This window comes from Xiphophorus maculatus, chromosome 20 (genome assembly GCF_002775205.1).
Source record: "Xiphophorus maculatus strain JP 163 A chromosome 20, X_maculatus-5.0-male, whole genome shotgun sequence".
NCBI lineage: Eukaryota > Metazoa > Chordata > Actinopteri > Cyprinodontiformes > Poeciliidae > Xiphophorus > Xiphophorus maculatus.
The window spans coordinates 23,713,127-23,735,359 of record NC_036462.1 but is presented as its reverse complement, the minus strand read 5'-3'; the positions used below and the strand labels follow the sequence as shown (position 1 = coordinate 23,735,359).

Here is a 22,233-nt window from a genome sequence, read left to right as displayed (position 1 = left end):
AAAGTAAAATGGTCAAACCATAAGGAGAACAAGTGAAAGTGAGTTAATTTTTATGAAAAGTATTCACCCATGTAGGCACCAGGCTCCGCATTGAATCAAACTTTAAGGCTCTCTTGACCTGAGTGCATAAAGTAGTTCATGACTCCTAATACCTAACAGTCTGAAAGAAGGAAAAAATAGGGCAGAGAGATCAAATGTCAGCGTTTAGCAAATGAGCTGCTATTATAAAGAATTAAAAGACTGCTTTACTAGTTTCAAAACTGGGGCGCTCTCTTACACGTGAAACCGACTGGACTTGCACTGCATGAAGTTCCTTCAGTACTGTCAGTGGATTGGTTCCTGGGTAAAACCCTGCAAAGACAGTTGTTGTTTTGGCCAAGTGATAACTGCGAGTGGCAGGTGTTGGTTCTGGCTCAGGTCCAGTGGTGTTTTGGTGACTGAAGAATGAAGGAAGGAAGAATGTTTCACAGGAAGCCACCAAATGACCCAGTACACAAGGTGGATGAATTTTTTTTTTTATTATTTCACACAACCAAGTATAAAAATGGACCTTTGGCAGCATAGCTGCAAAAATATTGACCATAAATGAATCTTGAACAGTCCTTTGTAACCTGGTCTGCCAGTGCATCTTGTTGGGTTTGATGGGTCCTTAAATGAACTCCCTACTAAAGCTCCTCAGCAACGGCAAGTTGACTGATCAGCAAATATCAGGCAAGCTTGAGGTATCATGAGAGATACGTCACTTAAAACTGGCACTATCACAGGATTAAAACAAACAAAAAACCTTTGTGAGAGACCTATTCTGAAAGCAGAGTGCTTTTTGAAATAGAAAAATGTAGGCTGGGTACAATGCAAGCAAGACTATTTATTGTAACAGAATCTCAAGGTTAATCGGACCTCTCCCCAGCTGGAGAAATTATTTTTGCTGGTTCTCTCTGAATGAGCCCAAATTCATGCTCCTTAGCTATCTGTGTTTCCTGTAAAAAAAAAAGAAAAAAAAGAAAGAAAATAAAGGAGGACTGTTTAGCCAATCAGAGTCAGACTTGGGGTAACCAGAGGATATGGATGTAACCTTAGCCAGTAAAGCAGTTGAATTGCAAGTGTTTTTCACTGTCTGTAGAGACAGAGACCAAAAACGTCCACAATTGCTTCTGTAACCAAAATACTCCCCCATTTGTTTTCACATTTACCGTTTCAAACATATAAACATCCCAGTGAATAAATCACATTGTGATGTTTTGCATCGTTATCAGCAGTTACAAGCGATTATTCAATCGATTAGCCTGACAAGGTCATGAAAACATTCATATTAGAATGTGGGATACGGCTTACAGTAGATCAGGAAGGGCATTTTGAAGTGACCCTTGAGTTGTCAAAGTCGGTGTGCTCACTTTTACCATGGTGTACATGAACACATCTTAGTCACATCTGTTCCTGTCATGTTATGTACCTGTGTGTCTAATCGTGTGTGACAAAGATGAATGTGATCCTCGTCTCTTTCTTAACTAGGCGACAGAGACTCGTCACCGCTGAAGGTCAGACGTTAGCTACCCTCTGCTGATGGGGCAGCATTTAGCACATGTGAGCAGTCTCTGCGTTTGTCCATGTCGACAGACCTAAAAGGGGAAACAGACAAAACCCAGACAAGTGATGATGTTATTTGTTTTATTGCAACCGACAACTTCCTACACTAGTAATCCATTTGTGTTTGTGTGCAGATGTCTCTTACGGCCGTGTTTGAGTGCATGTATGTTGCTTTGAGAGTGATGAGGTGTTGATATGATAAACACAAGGCGAGCTCGAGAGGAATTCTGATCAGGGGCTTTGCAACAGTTGTTATGGAAACAGCGTTAAGCAGTTGTATTAGGCAGCAGAGGTAATATAAGGGCTCTTGAAAGTCACACAGCAGGGAGCAAGGCAGTTTGGGAGTACACTACAAGCTACACTTTATTTCTCATAGTTTACAATGGACTTGATAAAATGTTGTGCGGCTTTAACAGAGCAAAACGATCCCATCATTATTCATTGTTCTCTCTGTTGAGAGCTACATGGCGTAATTAGTATGGTTAAAGACACACAGTACAACACTCAGTATTGATCTGGTATACAATAAAACGTCTTGGTTTTTAAAGTGTAGTATAGTCTGTTTGAACCACGATATTCATTTAGGGAGAATCTGACTTCCAGTTCAAAACATTTAAGAGTAATGGACCTTAAAATAGAACAGTAACTTGGACAGTTTGGGGTTTTTCACTAACCCTGACCAAAACGTAATGAAGTGTTTGGACAGTTTGTAATTCAGTAATTCAAGCTCTATTTCCAAATGTGTTGCCACAATATTAGAATGCATAAGGCACAAAGAAATATGTTGTTTTCAGTTTATATTGCTGATGGTTGTCAGGCTGGAAAACCGTGCTGATTTTTCAGCTTGTAACAGAAAAAACCCTTTGTCTTATCCAAATTTTATCACAGCTCTCATCTGAGTTTGGGTCTAGACTTTGACTGGACCATTTTACCACATTAATCTAGCTTGATGTTAATGATTCCGTTGTAACTCTGGCTTTTGCTTTGCTGATGTTTTTTACAAGCCGTTGTTTTCCATATTTGGCCTGTATTCATCTTCATCAATCTTTGGTTGAACTCTGATGTGCTTCCTTGTTTTTACTGAAGAAAAGCATGATGCTGCCATGTCCAGGTTTCACAGTGGAAAAGTTGAGGATTTTCTGGTGCAGTCTTTGCAGTTAGGGCAAATATAAAATGCTTGTCTCATTTCACCAGAGCACCCTCTGTCACTTGTTTTCTTTGACCCTTACTAAACTTTAAATAGGACTTCTCATGGTTTTCTTCCAACAATGGCTTTCTTCCATATAGCCCAGATTTGTAGAGTGAATGACTAATAGTTTTTTGGTTTTCATGAGGCTGTGTGTTTAGTGATGTCCTTCAACAAATCTCAAAGACATGCAAAGACCTTTAAAGACTTTTGGATCTTTAACTAGGAGACCTCTGAAGGTTATTGGCCCCTCTGGATGTTATTTAGGATTACCATCAGAGTAAAAGTGGCTAAATCCAAATACACTTTTTACATTGTTATTCTCCTTCCACTTCACAATTATACATCGCTTTATACCAGTCTATCATTTAAAAAAAATAAAAGATTAAAATCTGTCTAAATGCGAGACTGGATCGGAATAAACACCACAGGGAAATCCACAAAATAATAATAACAACAATGAAGGCATATAGGATGGCAACGTTGTAGACATTGCCTGTCATTATGAAACATCAGCAGGGACGCTGTGGAAAGGAGAAACCCAGCGGAGGTGCTATTGGAGCACATCACCGCATCAGCAGACCTCTCTTGGTCTTAATGCTAATGCAGTTCTTCAACCCCCCCCAAACACACGCACACGCACACGCCCGCACACACACACATGCATGCGGGACTTGCAAAGCCCAAGAGGAGAGGCAGGTATGGATTGTGTAGTTAGAAAGGACACTTCAGTTTGTTACCTCCTGTTCTGCCAAAATAAACCGTTCAATGCCAAATGATTTCTGTTGTGAGCCAGCGGCGGCTTTCATTTGAGGCACTTCGAATGGATGTGACAGTTCCAGTTTGAAGACAGCTCTGTTTTCCCCAGATCTCTGTCGGGGTGATGCTCATCATTAGGCTTCAAACGTGCACACAGCTCCCTCTCTATATATATAAATACGAGCCTATGGCCAGACCCTGGTAAGTGACTATCCCTGGGAGAAGTTCCTGGATGGGACTGTCGGGTGTGTAGGTGAACCTATAAAGTCCCTTTCCCAGTGGAAACCTCCCCAAGGCGTTGTAAATGTGTTTGTATGTACACATGCGCGTCTGTGTGGCTGCCTTTCTGTACATGCCACCAGTTTCTCGGAGGGAGATGGTCTCAGTGAAGCGTGAGTGGGAGGCTGATTTCCCCAACTGCAGTGCTTGCTCCAATCTAACTTCCCACTCATGCTCCCTGCTTTGTTAGATATTTCTTAAGTAACTCTCTTTCACGCTTTCACATGCACGGCAGCCAGCAGAAATGGGTGTGTGTTGGGTGGGGAAAGTGTGTACATCTGAGCGCCTGTCGTAATGTATTGGTAATGTATTGCTGCACACAGACATGCAGAACGTCTGGGTTTCTCGAGCAGATCCCTGGAGAACGATGTCTTTCCCTGCCCATGTGCCAGTTCACAGCCAAAACACACGCACCCATGCACACGCATGCACACGCACCTTCACTCACAGTATTCCTGTAGGGTCAGCGTGTCACCAGGCATGCTCACAGTGCTCCATCACTTCCTTCCACTGGGACAATAACTGTGACTTCCTGAGGATCGACCTTCACCAACTCACTTCTGTCACTCTTCACATGGGCATGTGTGTGTGCGCTGCCAGGGGGAGTGAGCAGCAGCAGCAGCAGTGTGTATGTGTGCGTGTGTGTGTGTGGGTGTGTTGCACAGTGTGTGTCGGGCTGCCTTTTTCAGCTGACTCCTCTGTTTCTGGTTTTTTAATGGCTCTTATGGGGCAGGCCTTTAATTGTAAGTCTCTCTCTTTCCCTCTCTCTGTCTTAATCCTCCCATCCTTCTGTCCACCCCACCTCCTCCAGCGCCTCCTCTCCTCCCCCCTCTCTCCTCTCTGCTCCCGCCTCCCGCTGGCTGACAGTCACTAGGGGAGCCCGAGTGCCTGGCCAGAGCCGTGGAGGCTGTATAGGATATTGACTTGCTGCGGAGTGGTTTGGGAGGAGGAGAGGTGGCTGCCTGTCACAGCTAATGAATAGATGCATAAATGAATGAGGCACTCCTTGTGTGCTAATGTGTGTGGGGGTGTGTGTGTCATTATGCCAACCTATGTCTACAGAGTCTCACCAAAGTAATCTCACCACTGGACTTTTTCACATGTTGTAACATTACAAGCAAACACTAAAGTGCTTTTCAGGGATTTTACACAAAGTCAGACATAACTGTGAGTTTCAGAAGAAGGTTGTGTGATTTAAGCCAATTCACTCTGGATGTGTGTTTAGGGTGACCTCCGCCCCATCAGCCTGAAGTGTTTTGCTGCCTCTAACAAGTTTTCTTAAAGGTTGGCCCTGTATTTATCTTCATCCATCTTCTCATCAACTCTGGCCAGCTTCCCCGTCCCTGCTGCAGTTTCCCTGTGGTTCACCTTGAAGATTTTGTTTACAAGATGTTGAACACCGTCAGTTTCCTGCCACACAACGTGTTTTTGGAAGCATGTCAAAGAAGTTTAATTTGGGTCTTTTTTGTCTAGAGCACTGCCACCCTCCACATGTTTGGTTTTTCTCCCTCAAAGTCCGTGACAAACAAATGTCTTTTTCCGAATAATCAATTAATCGTCAGAATAATTAGCAGAAGAATCAATTAGTAAAATAATCTTTTGTTGCACCCCTAACCAAACCCAGTTTTAAACTTCACCAAAAGTTTATCCTTTGGTCTTCATAATGATGTTTGTTCACTACTATTCTCTAACACACCTGAGGCCTTACACTCAGTGAGACTCTTATTATTTATAGGGTTTGTTCCAGAGGAAGTTGTTTGCATTAGATTTTTATTTTGGGGTGTCATATTAAAAGTGGCAATTCAAATTAATCCATCTGTCCTTTCTCTTCCACATTTTAGTTCTCCAACAGTTTGTCTTGGTCCAACACATTGATCCAAATAATATATGTTGAAGTTTGAGGTAGGACTGGGCGATAAATCGATTTTTTTCAGTTAATTACATTTCTTTTTGTTTTTTAAGATTTAATTTTTGGAAAATCAGACTTTTTTCACAAAGCATTCCTTAGATTTCCGTAGTTCAGAGTGAATTACCATCTTTGTGACAAACACGTTTTACAGCTTCTGTTTATTTCGACTTTAAATTCAGATCAATTCACAGAATGATAGAAATAAAAGACAGTTTTTAACATATTTTCTATTTATTTTTTCAGGGGAAAAAAAAAAAGGTGGTGAAAAGATTTTATCTTTAAGTCATATGCCCCAGCCCTGTAGTGGTTGGTAAATTGCAAATGTGAAAAAGTTCAAGCAGCATGTTTGCTTCTTTGTATTCATGTACAGACTCTGTCCTCTGAGCCTTTTATTTACCTTGTACAGATACATTCTCAAGCCAGATATTGATAATTATAAAGGGTGCGATAGCAGTCTCTCTCACACCCACACACGTATATATAAATACCGATATAAATTCAGAATGAGCCAGTGGGGGGGCTTGGAAGTGAGGATCAAACTGAGGATACAAAAAAACTCCTATCCAGTTAAGTGTCAGCAGCCTCTAGCTGCTCTGTATTTCCCCCTCTCATCTCCTTCCCCCTCCACATCTCAAATCTTTTGTCATATCGGTGTCGAGCCGGGGAGCTCTCATGCCAAACTGGGACACCCACACACACACACACACACACACACACACACACACACACACACACACACACCCCAAGACACAGAGGATAAGAGAGAAAGAAAGTCTAGAGAGGAGACTGTTGATCTGAGGGGGCAGATGAAGGAGTGCTGGAGTGTTGATGTCGTCCTCACTATTGCTTTGTGCCACATTTCAAAAGCTGATTGCCTTAAGAGGATAATTTACATTTCATAGTCTTTCCCAACAAGTGGGTGAGATGGGAGTCGATGATAGTCGGATAGAGAGTGATGTTTGAAGGAGGAAACCAGAGGTGAGAAAGTTCAGCGAGCAAAGAGAAAAGGCGGAGTTGCATGAGGAACTAAAAAGTGTGAGGTACAAACAGCAATTGCTTTTGGATGCATTTCTTTATGTCTGTGTTTGCGCGCGCGTGTGTGTGTGTGTGTCTGTGTTTGGATGTTTTGTTTTTTCCCCGCTCTCGGTAAAATGCACCTGTATGATTCGAGTTTTCCTTTTCCTTGTTGGATTCACATGAGCTAGAAGAGAAGAACTGTGAAGAGGAAAGATGAGGAAATGAGATGAGAGCAGGAGGAATTAAGAGTGGAGTTTGGAAGTGGCTTTATCTGAATGGCAAACTGCAAAGTGCAAGAAAACTTTTCCTATCAGCGTACTCTCTGAGCAGGTTTATAGGCCTGCACCCCCTGTGTATGTGAATATATGTGTGTGTGTGTGTTCATATAGTGCGAGTATGTGTATTTAGGAGATAGCTTTTCCTCCCCAGTGGAGGAGGCAAAGTGAAGTGTGATTGGTTGCTGGCCCTGGGGGTCTGTCCTCTGTATCTGCCTCCTCACTGGCTGCTCTGTGACCAATCAGGTGGCCAAACCTCACCTTGGCAATCAGATAGTGACACTCTCTCTGTGGGCATCAGCAGGTCATCTGGAAATACTTGTTATGTGTTATCTCCCCGTGACACACACACACACACACACACCCCATCTGCCGGGGATGTACACACACCAATATAACCTCTTTGTCTTTCTCTGTCTGTCTAGGAGATTGCTGCATATCTCATCACTTTTGAGAAACACGATGAGTGGCTGACGACATCGCCAAAAACCAGGTGAGCAGAGAACAGACGATAATTTATACACACCTGCAGCTGTGTTTTTTTTAACCCTGTATTTGCATTAAATAACATAATGTATTCTACAAACAAGGGCTGTTCCTCACACAGAACCGAGTCACTTCAGATCAGGTGTTTGCAAACGCAGAGTCCAATACTTTTTTAAAGTTAGTAAAATCAAATCCTTGTAATTAGTATTACATTGCATGCTTTAGTATTGAGTATTGTCAAATTTAACTTACACTCCAGAGGTGCTGTTTCTGTTTTTCCTGACGGGGACAAATATTTCGTCCATACGGAGTTTCAGCAGGACAGTTTTGTTGTCAGGGACCCAGCAGTGAAGCACAAGGACAAATCTGTTATTGCTTTCCAGAGGATATGTGTTTGGACAAATTAATTAAACACAGAATATTTCAGATATTTCAAAAATTTAGAAAAGCAACCAAAAGAAAATGGTCAACTAAAACAAACACAACGAATAACAAACAGAACTGACCTCTAACAATAAACACAGGACAATACATATGCAAAGGCTAGTCTACAAGAAACGAGGGATGGAAGTGTAGGGGAGGAAAATTAGACAAATAACAATGAATAAAACAAGAGAACTGATTAAAACCAACAAGTAATAAGTACAACACAGATGTTAAAATCTAATAAAAAACAAAACACAAAGCTGTTTCCATTCACTAGAAGTTAGAGCTAGAAGTTGCTAGCTTTTCCAGAGTTAAGTCCCATGCTTCCAGCCGCCTGGTCTACTTCCTGGTGTTGCATCATAAAAAGCCCTCTCCCTACACAGTTCTTTAAAATCTCAGGAAAGGTTCTCAGGAAAGTCAATGATCTAAACAAAAGTAAGAGCTGTTTGCCAAATGTGTGCATCCATAGTAACAAACTATCAGTATTACAGAAAAAGGTTAATTAAAATCAAATATACTGGTATGAAGGAGGATATAATGAAATAAATGCTGACATTAAAAAACGGCTGAAGGAATTTCCACTTCATGTTGTCTCTGACTCAAAACATAAAGTTACTAGTCTTCAGTGAGCTCACGTTGTGACCGTGTTGATGACATTTCAACGCAGAGCATTTTGCTAAGGGCTCTAGATCACACAGGTTTGTGCAAGTTTCAATAAATTTAAGCTAAGACTTGCTTAAAATAACTAAGACAATCTAAAAATGTACTTTATTTATTTATTTACCACAATAGCTGAAGCAGATATAATATCCCCTTATCCATTTAAGTTACTGATTTTTAGCTCACAATGGGAAATTCCCTGCTACTTCTTAAAAGAAATTTCCGCTTTGCGGACCAAAAATGTAATTTTGATGTGAATACAATGTGCTAATGCGTCAGAAAAAGTTCTGCTTGGCAAAGTCTATGTGTTAGTGTTGACAAATCCTATGGTTGTGCACGCCTGTCAAACCATCTCAAAGGTTTCTTGTCTCCACCATCTTGCAGTCGGACAGTGGAAATTGAAGACGTTTCATACAGTGTGGCTCACAGGTTCAGTCTATGAGGTCACAAGGGACCCCAGAGAAAATACTCATCAATAATATGAGTTGTATTCTAACATTAGTTTAAGACTCATTAGTCATCCGTCAGGGAGAAACTAAAAAACAGTGGTTGTTTGTTAAGAGAAACATTTCTGCTAATCCCCAGTTTATGGAAATCAAAAATATCCACAAAAAAAAACAGACACAAAAGGACATGTTTAATCTGACTGAGAAAGTGTTATAATGGTATGGGCTTATGTCATGCTTGGACATGAATTAATTTTGCATTGCAACAATTGAAAAATACAGTCTCAGGATATTCTGAGTTACACAACAAAAAGCACCAGACTGTAAAAGTTAAACAACACGTTCATTTATCAGTATGACTTAGCCAAAGTCCCAGGCTTTATCAAAAATTAAAAAACAATTTTTGCATTTATTTGAAAAAGCTGAGGTTCAACACAGTTGTTCTGTGAAGAGAAATTGGTTAAAATCATTGTCTACTGATGAACTGGTCTTAAGGTACATATTTCTGCAGAGACTGAAGAGAATTCATGTACAGTGCATTATGAAAAATAATTTCTGTGGCTGAGTCATACATTATACTTTAGTTTTTGTTTGGAGTTGCATTATCATGACTAGTCTTTTTTAAAAGAAAAAAAAAAGTTTTTTGTACATATGAACAATGCATAATAGAACATTTTTAAGGATTTACAAACTTTCCAAGTCTCATGGTTCAAACTCAGTATCACTCAGTCAGTCAATGACTCACTGTGGTTTAATCTCAATGAGTAAGTGCCTGTGTTTGATTAAAACATTAGTAATGTACGTCAACTGTCTCCCGCCTCCATCCTGCTAGCAGCCCACTCCACATGTAGAGAACACTCCAGAACATGAGCGGACTGTAAAGCTCCTAGTCAGCTGGAAATGGAGTATTAATGAATGTAAATGTATTAGGATATGTGATGTATAATTCAGGCAAAGAAGGGTGAGAGGGGGGATTTTAAAGGGAGGAGCAGCATGTGTATAAAAGATGGGACGCGAACAGGGATTCACGTGCCAGGACTGAATATTCATTGATCTGAGGGAACCATAAGTGGTGCTTTTCCTAGAAAGGAGAGCCAAGAAGGAGAACTGCAAGAAAGGCGAGACAGAATAAAAGACTCGGGGAAAAGGGCAAGTTGAATTATTGATGAATCACCTTATTGACATTTACTTTAGTTAATACAGATGTACTGTAGGTATATACTGTGAGCAAAAGAGAATAAAAGATGAAAGAGGTGAAAGAGAAGAAGGATTAAAAAAAAGCAAAGAAGAAAAAAGTGAAGTGAAGCAAGTGAATCTGTCACCTTTTGCCCCCCATTACTGATTACTGACACTGTTGAAAGACTGAGGTGATATCTGTGCGCTCTTATTGTGTCAGCCTAAGGACTCCTGTCAGGAGCGGCCGGGGGGCCACCAGCACGGTTTATGTTGTGGATGGATTTCTCATTGATTGGCTGTGCTGCCGTGCAGCCTCAGCCTCCCAGCAGCTGCAGCTGCAGCGGCAGCGGCAGCAGTCATATTGGTGTTATTGAGCAGCAGTTAGATATAATCCCATTTACACATGACACGAGGCACGATTAGAACAGATTACACCTAATCCCATCAGATGGAAAGGAGCTCAGCTCACGGAGCCACTGACATTTACATGACTGCAATTTTTTTTTTGCAGGGCTTTTGCCGGGGGGCGGCTGGGGGAACAATGTGAAGATCACAATCAATGACCTTGATTTCTCCCGTCACTGAACTGTTTCATGGGTTCAAAGTTGTGAGAGTTGCCTTCTCCTCTTTATGCGCTCCTCCTTGTCTCCTCCCTTACTGGACTCGCTCACACACCCACTCTGCCTCCTCATCTTGCTGCCGTTTTCTTTTCTTTTTTTTTCTCCCCACCATCTCCTCCTCCTTTCCTTCCCTGTTTTTGCTCTGCTACACCGTGGAACAGCTGAAAAGCTTTTTATATCCCACACATCACAGCCTAGTTACAATCAATAGCATTTATGTCTGCCTGAATCACAAGGTTCGCGAGGTGCACGCATGGGCAACCGTCCCCGAGCGCGCTCCCCCGTCCACATGCGAAACACGCACGCGTCTGTCGCCCACACACAAGCACGCGTTTGATCTCATCCATCTTCTCCGTAACATAATTAGAATCAGCAGCTCTCAGATGACTCACGCTGCTCGAGACGGAGACTATACTTGGCTTTGATCGGAGGGTGGGGGTCTCCACTCCACTAAGAAACTGGCAGGCTCGCCCCCAAAACAGAACAGATTTAAGGTGTCAGAGAAAATCAGCTCACAGTAAATTCAATTTCGCTACACATGGCCTTCTGAGTACGCCGCTATCATCTCAGTCCATATAGATGTGTCGACATGAAATTCGGAGAGGAGAGGAGAAAGGAAAGGCTGGGATAGCACCAGGAGGAACAGATGAGATGAAAAGAACTGGAGACGAGAACTGGGGGACCGTAGGAGTAACAAAAAAAAAATTAAATGAGGAGATGCGATAAGAGGGATGAGGACTGGAGGCTGATTGAGAAGCGAAGCACAGAGGGGATGGAGGAAATGTGTATCTTCTCAGCCGACTGCCGTTAGGCGGGCATTTCTGACTCTTTAGTTCCAAACATATTCAACTTTTTCACATTTTCTCATGTTAACACAGGAACTTCACTGTAACTTATTGGGGTTTTATGTGATTGACCAAGAGATTGTAGGACATTATTTTGAAGTGGATGGAAAATAATATAGTTTACAAATCATTTGCATTTCTATGATCCCCCTTCACTCGGATTCTCCTGAATAAAGTCCAGTGCCACAAATTGCCCTCAGAAATCACCTTAATAGTAAATGTGGATCACTTGTTGTGTGGAATATATCCTCAGCATGAATGCAGTTGATTTGTGAAGGTCTCAGAGAATATTACTGAGCAAACAGCTTCATGAAGAGCAAAAGAGCTTTTTGGAAGTTTAAAGCAGAGTATTATTCTCCTTCGGCTTCACCTTTATGCACTTCTTTGTGTTGGTCTGTTTCATAAAACTCCATTAAAATACACTAAAGTATGTGGTCATAACAAAATGTGAAAGGGTTTAAGGGGTATAAATGCTTTTGCAAGGCTCTGTGTTTTAGTTTATTGATTGTTAACTAGTCTGTTTTCCCCTCCTGGTGTCACAAGATAAGGCAGAGAGGCACTTTTCCTCCTTTGGCACACTCACACAATCTATCTCTCTCACACACAAACACCCCCCCCCTCCCCCCACTCCCCCAAACCACACACACGCACCTGTCCCTAATGTTTTAAAGAGTAATGATTGATTGCCGAGCAGCAGGTTTGACATTGAGCCCAAAGAAGACACAGCAGCAGACCCTGCTGTGTCTGATATCACTATTATACCTCTGTCTTTGTTCATGTATGATTCCTGGTGTGTGTCTTTGCGACTGTGTGTGTTCATCCCACCAGGTGTGTATACAGAAAGGCAGCTTGGAGGCCAATGTTCTTGCTGTGCCAGTAAATCACCCTACTAAAATATTAACATGTTGGAGCACAGGGCTATTTATGTGAAGGGGGAGGGCGGGCACGTGAAACTCGCCAAGAGTAGCGCTGACGTCACCGTGCAAAATGCTGTGTGAGATCAAGAACGCATAAAAATGACTGTAATTTCTTCCTCCTATCCTGCTGCAGGCCTCAGAATGGCTCTATGATCCTCTACAACCGTAAAAAGGTGAAGTACAGGAAAGATGGCTACTGCTGGAAGAAGAGGAAAGACGGGAAGACCACCCGAGAGGATCATATGAAGCTTAAAGTCCAGGGGGTAGAGGTAAGAGGCTGCAGTGGAAAAACAAGTCGATGATGGTGTTTGCTGCTTCGCTGCCAACCTCGTCCTTAACTTACTCTTCTTGATTTAGAGGAGACACATACATGTAACTCAAACGAACACGCAAAATAAGCCGCCGCTTAGTCTACAGACCAATTTGTGGCCTGAAAGTGAGTGGTACCCCTCTTTCTTCTCCTCCCAACCCAACTCCTTCCAGCTCCGGTCCCTGTCTCCCTTCCTCTCTCTTTGTGAAGGATAAGAGTGTGTTTGGCCTCAGGCCAGGAATGATGTCAATGCCTCCTTCAGCAGAACAGAGAGGGGTATCGATCCAGTCTCAAGGCAGCGTCTCTGCATGCGTGCGTGCGTGTGTGTGTGTGGGGGGGGTGTGAGTGCGTGTGTTTGAGTCACATCAGCCAGCTCAGAAATTGATTATTCAGCAGGAATGTACCAGGAGGTGAGAGGAGTGAGCATGCATGTGTCAGAAACAGAAAGAATGAGGTGGAGAGGAGAGCAAAGGAGAAACTGTGATGAGGCACACGGATGTTTACTGGGGACTCAGTGGTTCATGCATTAAAAGTGAACAAGAAACAGCTCGAAGAAGGCACATCAAGATAGGCTAAGATTAAAGATGTCGCAATTATGTACATTCTAACACTCCGTCTTATATTTCCGTGCACTTGAACATCCACAAACAAACATGGTCACAGAGAAAAGAGTTTCTCTCCCTGGCACTTGGTCAGTAATTGTTTGTGTCACTCCTTCCCAGGACCCCTCAAGCGAGCAAGTAAGCAGCGTGTAGAGCAGGGAATGAGAATGAGGGAACGAGCAGAGCAGCAAGATGAGCAGAGGGAAAGAAGAAGGATGGGGAGAGGCAGGAAGCATTAGAGAAAAACATAACCCTGGATGGAGAGCCTCCTCATATCGAATGGAAATATATGGAAATGCACTTTGCCTTTGGCAAAACACACTTTAGAAAGAGAGCGGGCTACTTTTGAGAAGGGAAAAGCAGCAGCAAAACATGAGTGTGTATGAGCATGAATGAAAAAGAAAACAAAACAAGCTTGAAGTGTAAATTACATACTGCCTGATTGAATGTATTTACATTGGCAGCAATTTTGTTTTTAATAAAAGCCGTTTCATACGTTTGCATGTATGCTCGGGTGTGGGTGTCTTGGTTTCTGCTCACAATGGGGAGGTGATGACCTTGATGGAAGGCTTTTCCGCTTTCACTTCATCCTTCATCCGTTACACATTACCACACTCTTTTTCACCAAGGCCAGGTGTTGGACATGAATGAATCTTTTTGATTTCACAAAAAAAAAAAAAATTATTTTGCACAAAATTGTGTAAAATTCTGAAGAAACTAATTTTTATGTGACTTTCGGCTATTCGTCTTGTTCAGAAATGTTTTTTCCAGCTCACCAAATTTGCCGGGGTGGCACAGGTGTAGAGCACAACAAATACGAGGAGGCCTTAGTCCTCGACGCGGCCATCGTAGGTTAGATTCCCGGCATGATGACCTTAGTTGCATTTCTTCCCCCCCTTTCATTACCCACTTTCCTGTCTAACTAGGCTTAGTCCCCCAAAACATTTTAAGAGTTTACTTCTTTTTTTGATGTAAACCACATGATCTGAGTAAGACTGACTTAAATGTAATTTTACACACACTTAACGAATTCAAATTAAAATAATCTTAATATATTGAGTTGGATAGACATAATAACTTGAGTTGGTTAAGCCTGATAAATTAAGTTGGTTTTGAAACTTTCAAAACTTTTGAAGGTTGGTTCAATCAACTTAACTGAATTGCTGGTGGTGCTGCTCAGGCATTGACGAAGCAGTGATACCATTACAGCAGCCATTGATGCTTTTGACAGTGTGGGCAGGTGCTGAGAAGATAAAATCAGCATCTCTATATAACTTATCAGCAGAAGGAAACTTGAAGTGCTCCATTCTCCACTTCCTTGTAGACAAATGTGTTACCTCCTTGATTGCTTGGAGATCTAGTTCTCAAACTGCTCAACAAAATACCCACATGTGTTTACTTCAAATGATACTGATTGAAAGCTTTGTTTTTCAGACTTTGTAAGCTAATGTCAAAGACACAGATGTCCTTTGTTACAACCCCAACCCGCTACTTTTGTAGATTGTACTGCATGCTGGGGTGAGTTGCAACAATAATACAGAAAAAGCAAAAATAGCCACTAATTCACAAGTATATTTGAGGGAAAAGAATGACTGAGAACAATGTCTGTCACTCTTTAAGCCAGAACATAACGCAAACACTGCCTCTGTTAAGTTTATGTCTGTGTGAGAGAAAGAGAGTACATGAAGAAACCTATTCCACAAACAAACATATTGGTCTGAAAGAAAAACATCAATGACAAAAGTTTTTATTGTCCGTGCTGTTTATAATTTCTCTAGTTATGGATATTAACGCCACTGATGTGGGTCAGTTCTCTCTAAAATCATACTCACAATCTGTTAACATGTTGTATTTATGGATGAAGGCATCAAGTGTTTGGGTGACCAGTTACTCAAGGATTTAGACATTAGTGCCGGACATTAGTGATTAGACAAATTATTTTAGCTGTAACTGTGTAAGTGCCAAACAAATGTTGCCTTTTGTCAAACAAATTACTTTTTTACCTGTGTAGCAGTTTTTCCTCATTAACACACCAGCTTTAAACCCTGACGTCTACAATGGTGGGCCAGGGAGAGAGCAACTAAAAGACTCACAAAACTTCTATCTGTTTCCTAAATGGTGGAACTGATGTTGTTACAACTCTCCTTGTATTAGAATCATCTCCACCACCTATGCAATAACGCTTTTTTCTTCCACTTAATTTTCCATTAAGATGCTTGCATGCTTTAGCAATTACCAATTGTGGCCTCCCCAATGACTGTCTGCTAGACAATCGTCAAGTCAGCAGACTTTCCCATTACTGTGGAACATGGTTATATCATTACATGTCTGTATTAAAAATACTATTTATTTATTAGTGTAGTACGGTAGCTTTCTGAGGAACTCAGGTTTTATTTGCTGGACCCCAGCAGTCAAAATTACCAGGAGTATATGTTTTAAATACACCAATCTGTGTGTCATTTTTAATGCAATTATGGGAATGCATAAATTTTTCTGTGGTATTCTAATTGACCAAGTTGCGCCTATATTTGGTCATGTTTACACTCTGTAGTGTTCTTATAAGTGTCTTTTGTTCGCTCAGTGTTTCTTGCAGTCTCCACATATTCCCCTTTTCTAACAACTAGTAAACTAAAAACTTTTGAAGTTTTTATTAATTCCAAATGTCCTGTTTTGCAAAGGCTGTGAGTTTCTTTGTTTCTGGTGCTGTTATTGCCCACGTCAGATTGATGGTTTTTTAGAAAAGACATTAGGGAAAAAAACACATACAGCATGTTTGCAATTTACTTTCAGCACCACAATCAATACAACCTAAGTGGGTATAACCTAAGTTCTCCTCTCCTGTTCTCTCCTTCCCTGTCCTCTCCTTCTCCACTCCCTTTTTTGCAATTTTTCTTTGTCCGGCTTCCTTCCTTTTTCTTGTCTTGTTCACCATTGCGATCTCCTCTCCTCTGCTGTCCTCTCCTATCCTCTCTCCAGTGTCTGTATGGCTGCTACGTCCACTCCTCCATCATCCCCACCTTCCATCGTAGATGCTATTGGCTGCTGCAGGTAAGCTCTCCGCCCTTTTCCCACTATGCCTCTCTCGCATACAGCACCAGTCATATGTCTACATATACTAATTTTGACAAGGAATACTACTTTAATTTTGGGCTTTAATAATAATACCTTTGAACTGTTCTGTTTTCAGGGAGGAGTGTTGATATAATACATACAGTATCTTCAGAGGCAATCTAAACTTAAGAATTGATGAGCAAAACACTATTGTTTGGATGAATTTCCCTCCCCAAGTTGTACCTTCACGCACACTTTTTTATTTTAGCCAACAACAAACCTCTGGCTTAATTTTAGCTGGATATTTTTAATTGATCACTATTCCTGGTAGAACTGATATAGCTCATTTTAGTTTTTCTGATTTCCAGGCATTAATTTTGAATTTAAGAAGAGTCCATAAATTTTAAATATTGTTGAGCTTAGGGCTTTCCAGAAACTGACTCATCTAATCCACACAGCTGTAGTGTGTTATTTTCCTCTTGGTACATCCAGAGCCAGCTTTTGATACAGGCAACATGGGCAGTTGCCCAGGGCGATATTATAAGTTGAACACCCAGGGTGTTATTCATGCACAAGCCACTTCTGAACTACCCTTAGTTCCCATTAGATCAAAAGAAACTGGTGAAGGTGTTCAACAACGGTGCCATAGTTCACAATTGTGAATTATGCTTAATAGGCAGGTCTGTGCCTGAGTAGCACAAAATACACAGCAAATAAGCTATGTCATTGTGATAAGTAGAACTAACCAAAACTATGCATTTTGCTAATGGACAAATATTTAAATATTTAAATATGTATAACAAGTGCAATGTGTTTATCTGTGCTTTTATATACTGCTGAATTTTCGCCCCGTGTGAATTAGAGAAAATCCACAATAAATTCTAGCTTTTGCACATTATACTACTTTGTAAAACATCACACTAATTTGTTGTAATCAAACTACCCTGGAAAAAAGGTGGTGGGAAAAAAAAGAATCATTGAAAGCCCAAAATCAACATTAGGTTGTATGTAAACTTCTGACCAGCGCTGTATTAACACCGGCAAAATTCTGAATGAATTCATAAGGCGTCGACACACACAGCAAACATTATTTTTAACTATTTTAGGTTTTATTTTACAAAGTAGAACACAAGCTTTCACTTGTTAGATCATCAAACAGGTGAAACTGAGCTAAACCATAAAGCAGCGATAAAAGTCCTCCCCTTTCAAATTAATGAGGCAGACTCAGGCTGCTGAAAATAATACTCCAGGACTGGGCTGATAGTAAAAATTTATGTTGTTTGGCTTGCTGGTGTCCTACCTACGAATATAGACCACTATGGAATACACTGCTCATATAGGTCTCGAGAAAATGTCACACTGGGTGCAGGGCGGTAAAAATAATTTTTACAGGAGCTGACTGTGACTTCCTGAGAACAGTGTGTTATCTAACCCTGACTCTCAATGCTCGCATCAGGGACTCAGGCCCTGCTCTCTGTGAGGTCCTTTCTAAGAAAATGTCCTGGAGCTACAAACTACACACACAACATGCCTTCTGCTTAAAACGCACACCCACACACACACCTTGACAGGTGTCTATTGTGTATAAAAGCATGTTGCTTTTCATAAAGATGTTGGACTCACTCTACTGCTCATGTGAATGGCAACAAAGAGCAGCTGTTGTGTGCATATGTGCTCTCTTTCTCTCTCTCACACGCACACACACCCACACAGACAGGTCTTTTGCTCTGCTAATTCAAGAAACAGCCACCTCATCATCTTCACATGACATATTGCATAATGACTCCCGGACACGTCTGGGTACACTTAAACTCCCCCACTTTTCATTTCTCACAGCTAATTTCAACTGAAATATGCCATTGCATATTTAAAATATGGACAAGCATACACAGCTATGTAGTTGTGATCAGATTTTTTTTTTTGCACAATTTTTCACATAAAATCTACATGGAAATATCAGCTATCTCAGTAAATTGAAATATTACGCCCCGATCCACTATATGTTCTTTTTCAGCATGCTCCACTAGTTGGAATCTTGCCATCTTGAAAATGGGAAGGGAAATTTGACTTGCTTTATCTGTAATGTGCCATTTTCTGCTCTTTGCACAGATATCAAAACACATCAGCGAACATGATTATAAATCAGTCCATGAACAGTGTTGCACCGCAGAGCGCTGAGCAGCAGCGGCCCAGTGTGCTACCCCTCTCTTGGAGAGAAAAGTGTTCCACCTCAGCAGGTCCACCCCCTAACCTGAGTCTGTCTACTGAATCTTTCATCATGAAAAAAAGTCTCTGTCTCTCAGGCTCTCTCTCTTTCTCACACACATACACACACACACACATTAACACACGCGTGCACACGAGCGAACTTGTTGAATCATTCATAGGGTAGAAATTCCATAGGTCTGTCGGTGACCTGCAGTATAGTGAGAGCTGCTCTCCCTCTGTTTCTCTTGTTCAGTTTTTCCACATATATCTTGTATCGAGCTCACACACACACACACACCCACACACCCACACGTGGAGACACTGCAGCGTTAGAGAGAGAGTGATGAGTGGGCTCGAGCTGTTAAATCTTTTATGGGCAGGTGAGAGAATTTTATCTGACACGCTACGTCTGACCTCCTCCCTGTCCTCTACTTTCTCTTTCACTTTCCCACCCAGTTTACCTCCTCCCCTGCCCTTCTTTCCTGTTTGTAAATATATATATATATTTCATTCCTGCCCTCTGTGCGCTTTTAAAGACCCATCACTGAATTAATGAATGGATGTCATTTTACAATAACAGCGTGTGCATGTCGATGTTTGTGTGCTACAGAACCCAGACATCGTGCTGGTGCACTACCTGAATGTGCCGGCAGTGGATGACAGCGGGAAGCCGTGCGGTCCGGTCCTCTGCTCCATCAACACGGACAGGAAAGAGTGGGCCAAGTGGAGCAAAGAGGAGCTCATTGGACAGCTCAAACCTATGTGTGAGTTTCCTTAACTTGAGCACAAACCCTCTCATGAGTCACGTAAGGGCAGATTGTGCAGCTGTTTGACTGTCCCAGACTGACATCACTAATTTAAGCTTTTATGTTAAACATTGTCATGATGGCTAATATTGTCAGTATATTCTTTGTTTTCATACAGGACATTGAAAATTATTCATACCCCTTGAGGGCTTGACATTTTGTCACATAATGAGTGCAGACTTGGATGGATTTTACTGGTATTTTGTGTGATAAACCAACACAAATTAGTGCATAACTAATTTGCACTAATTTGCAAATTAGTTACAAATTAACTAATTTGCACTAATTTGCAAATTAGTTACAAATTAACTAATTTGTAACTAACATATGGTTTTGAAATTTCGTACAAATGAAAGTTTAAAAGGACTGATGTGTTTTAGTATTCAGCAGCACTGGGTCCCTATTTTGCAGAACATCCTTCTACTGCAATAACAACTGCAAATCTTTTGGTGAACATCTCTGGAGACAAAAGGTTTTCCACATTCTTCTTTGCTAAATGGTTTAAGCTTTGTTCTGACAGCATGGAGGGTGTCTATGAACATCGGTTTTCAAGTCTTACCACCAGTTCCCAGTTAATTAACCATTTATAATTTTATTCCCCTTCACAATTGAACTACTGAAGGCTTTAAGCACATGTTCCAAACTTAATGTTTAGAGACACTTACAGGCCTGGGGGGGATTTGTTGTATGTGTTTCTGTGTGGATTCATTTTTCTTTTATAGATTATTGGAAAATGACAACCTGTTTTGGAAAAATATGTTCCCATGTGATACTCTGTTTTTATTCATTTGTGTTATTGTCAGTCTTGTACAGCACTTTGGTGCAGTTTTATGCCTGTTTTTAAAGTGCTATATAAATAAATTTGACATTGACATTGACATGTGGATGCGGCTTAAGTCCTCTAGCATATCAGAGGCGTTTTCAAAATGTTGTGGGAAAAGTGTGGGAATGGCCCTTCGCTGCTGCAATATGATTTTCCAGTAGACAAAGCAAATCAGCGATGAGCAAGTTTAGTGTGGAAGAGGTTTACTGGATTCCTGACCTCAGCCCAAAGGAACAGCTTTGGATGAATTAAAGCAGACACACTACAAGCCACACATTCTCAACCAACATCAGTGTCTGACCTCAGAAATGTGCTTCAGAAAAAAATGTTTAAACCTTATGGAAAGTTTGAAAGAGTTGAGGCTGCTATAGTTGAAGCAAAGAGAGGGCCAACATCACACAGTGAAATTTATATTTTAAAAATGGGCTGCCACTCTCTCACACTGGCTGACAAGTTAAATGAGTCAGTCTAGTAGAGCAAAAAAATAATATATTAGATTATATTCTTTATTATTCCAAGTAGGAAATGTATTTGTCACAGTAGCATTAACTATTCTAAAGTTTAAAACATCATGATTTAGAAGTACAGTACATAAAATAAAATAAAAATTACAATAAAAAATTATTAGAAGCAACAATAAGCACCAATTAGTGTACTAATTGGTGCTTATTTAAATTAATTACATAAGAACAGTAGAAAACAATGTGAATAGTTCTGCAAATGACTAAATTATTTACAGGATAGAGCGCAGGAGATTGTAAAATATGCATAATTTAACCTTCTTCTATAAATGGTTTGTGATAATCATTCATGTATGTGTTTGTATATGTGAAACAGCTATATAGCAGCCATGTATTAATTGGTAAACATTTATCATCTGAATGTTAAAACATTTAATGTGGTGATTAAATACCCTGAAGTGAATGACTCATTGAAGCAGATGCCTTTGCTTGCAGCATGCAATAAACATTTAAACTATCTTAGCAAAAAAAAGTTACTTTCTTGTGTCTATTATGAACTTTTCTAAACTCACGTCTCATTTTAATATCGAGGTCAATGAAAAGTCACTTGCTTAGGAAAATCATATACTACACACAGCAATGCTACCCACTATGCTGCTGCATGCATGGTAGTTATAGGGGGTAGTTACTTATATATTAATATATTATATTTGTAGTTGTTGTCGGTAAATAAAATTGACATGGTTAAAATTAGTCAAATCTGAAGATTTTATGATTTTGATAAATTTCTTTATTTTTTGCATGCAAAAATATGTATGATTCATTCATTTATACTTAGGTGTTTCGTTCAGTTTCATCCTTATCTGCACAAATTGACGGTTATCAATTAAGAGCAATTTACTAAATAATAATTTATTGCATTCCCAGTTTTACAGTGAGGTTTGACGTCTTTTCAGTACCAAAATTTGAAAATGGTCTTTTTATTTGACGCTAAACAGTTTTGTCGATAATTAAATCATCCAGCTGCTTATAAAAGTACAGACGGCACCATTAGTTGATTTCATTAATCAATTAGCTGACGGCCAGGAAATTATTGGCCACTATATAGCTGATCACTTGATTATTTTTTCATTTAATATTCACACCTCTACCTTCACATGTTGCTGCTTTGAGTTTCTTATACTTTTGTCAGTTTAATTTAGTATCGCAAAGCTTGTAAAATTGAGCTATTGGCAAAAAATAAAAATCTTTTTCCTGCAGTGATTTGTTTCAGTTAGATTAATCCGTGGTTAATATTAGATAGATTTCCAGAATACTTGTAATTTAGCCAGGTTTTACCACATGTAGTAAGTCGCTGGTTGCTGCAGCTATCAGAGTCATGCTGCCA

At 40.5% G+C, this 22,233-nt stretch overlaps 1 protein-coding gene across 4 annotated transcripts in view; it reads left to right on the top strand.

Annotated features, from left to right (window-relative positions):
- LOC102216825 (calmodulin-binding transcription activator 1) overlaps window positions 1-22,233 on the top strand; it is a 78,432-nt gene that overhangs the window by 32,074 nt on the left and 24,125 nt on the right. For all 4 annotated transcript variants that reach the window (XM_023324957.1, XM_023324956.1, XM_023324959.1 and 1 more), the window contains exons 4-7: window positions 7,435-7,502; window positions 12,719-12,854; window positions 16,474-16,545; window positions 19,367-19,520. In XM_023324957.1, coding sequence (XP_023180725.1) covers window positions 7,435-7,502; window positions 12,719-12,854; window positions 16,474-16,545; window positions 19,367-19,520 — 430 coding nt within the window. The remainder of the gene's footprint in view (window positions 1-7,434; window positions 7,503-12,718; window positions 12,855-16,473; window positions 16,546-19,366; window positions 19,521-22,233) is intronic.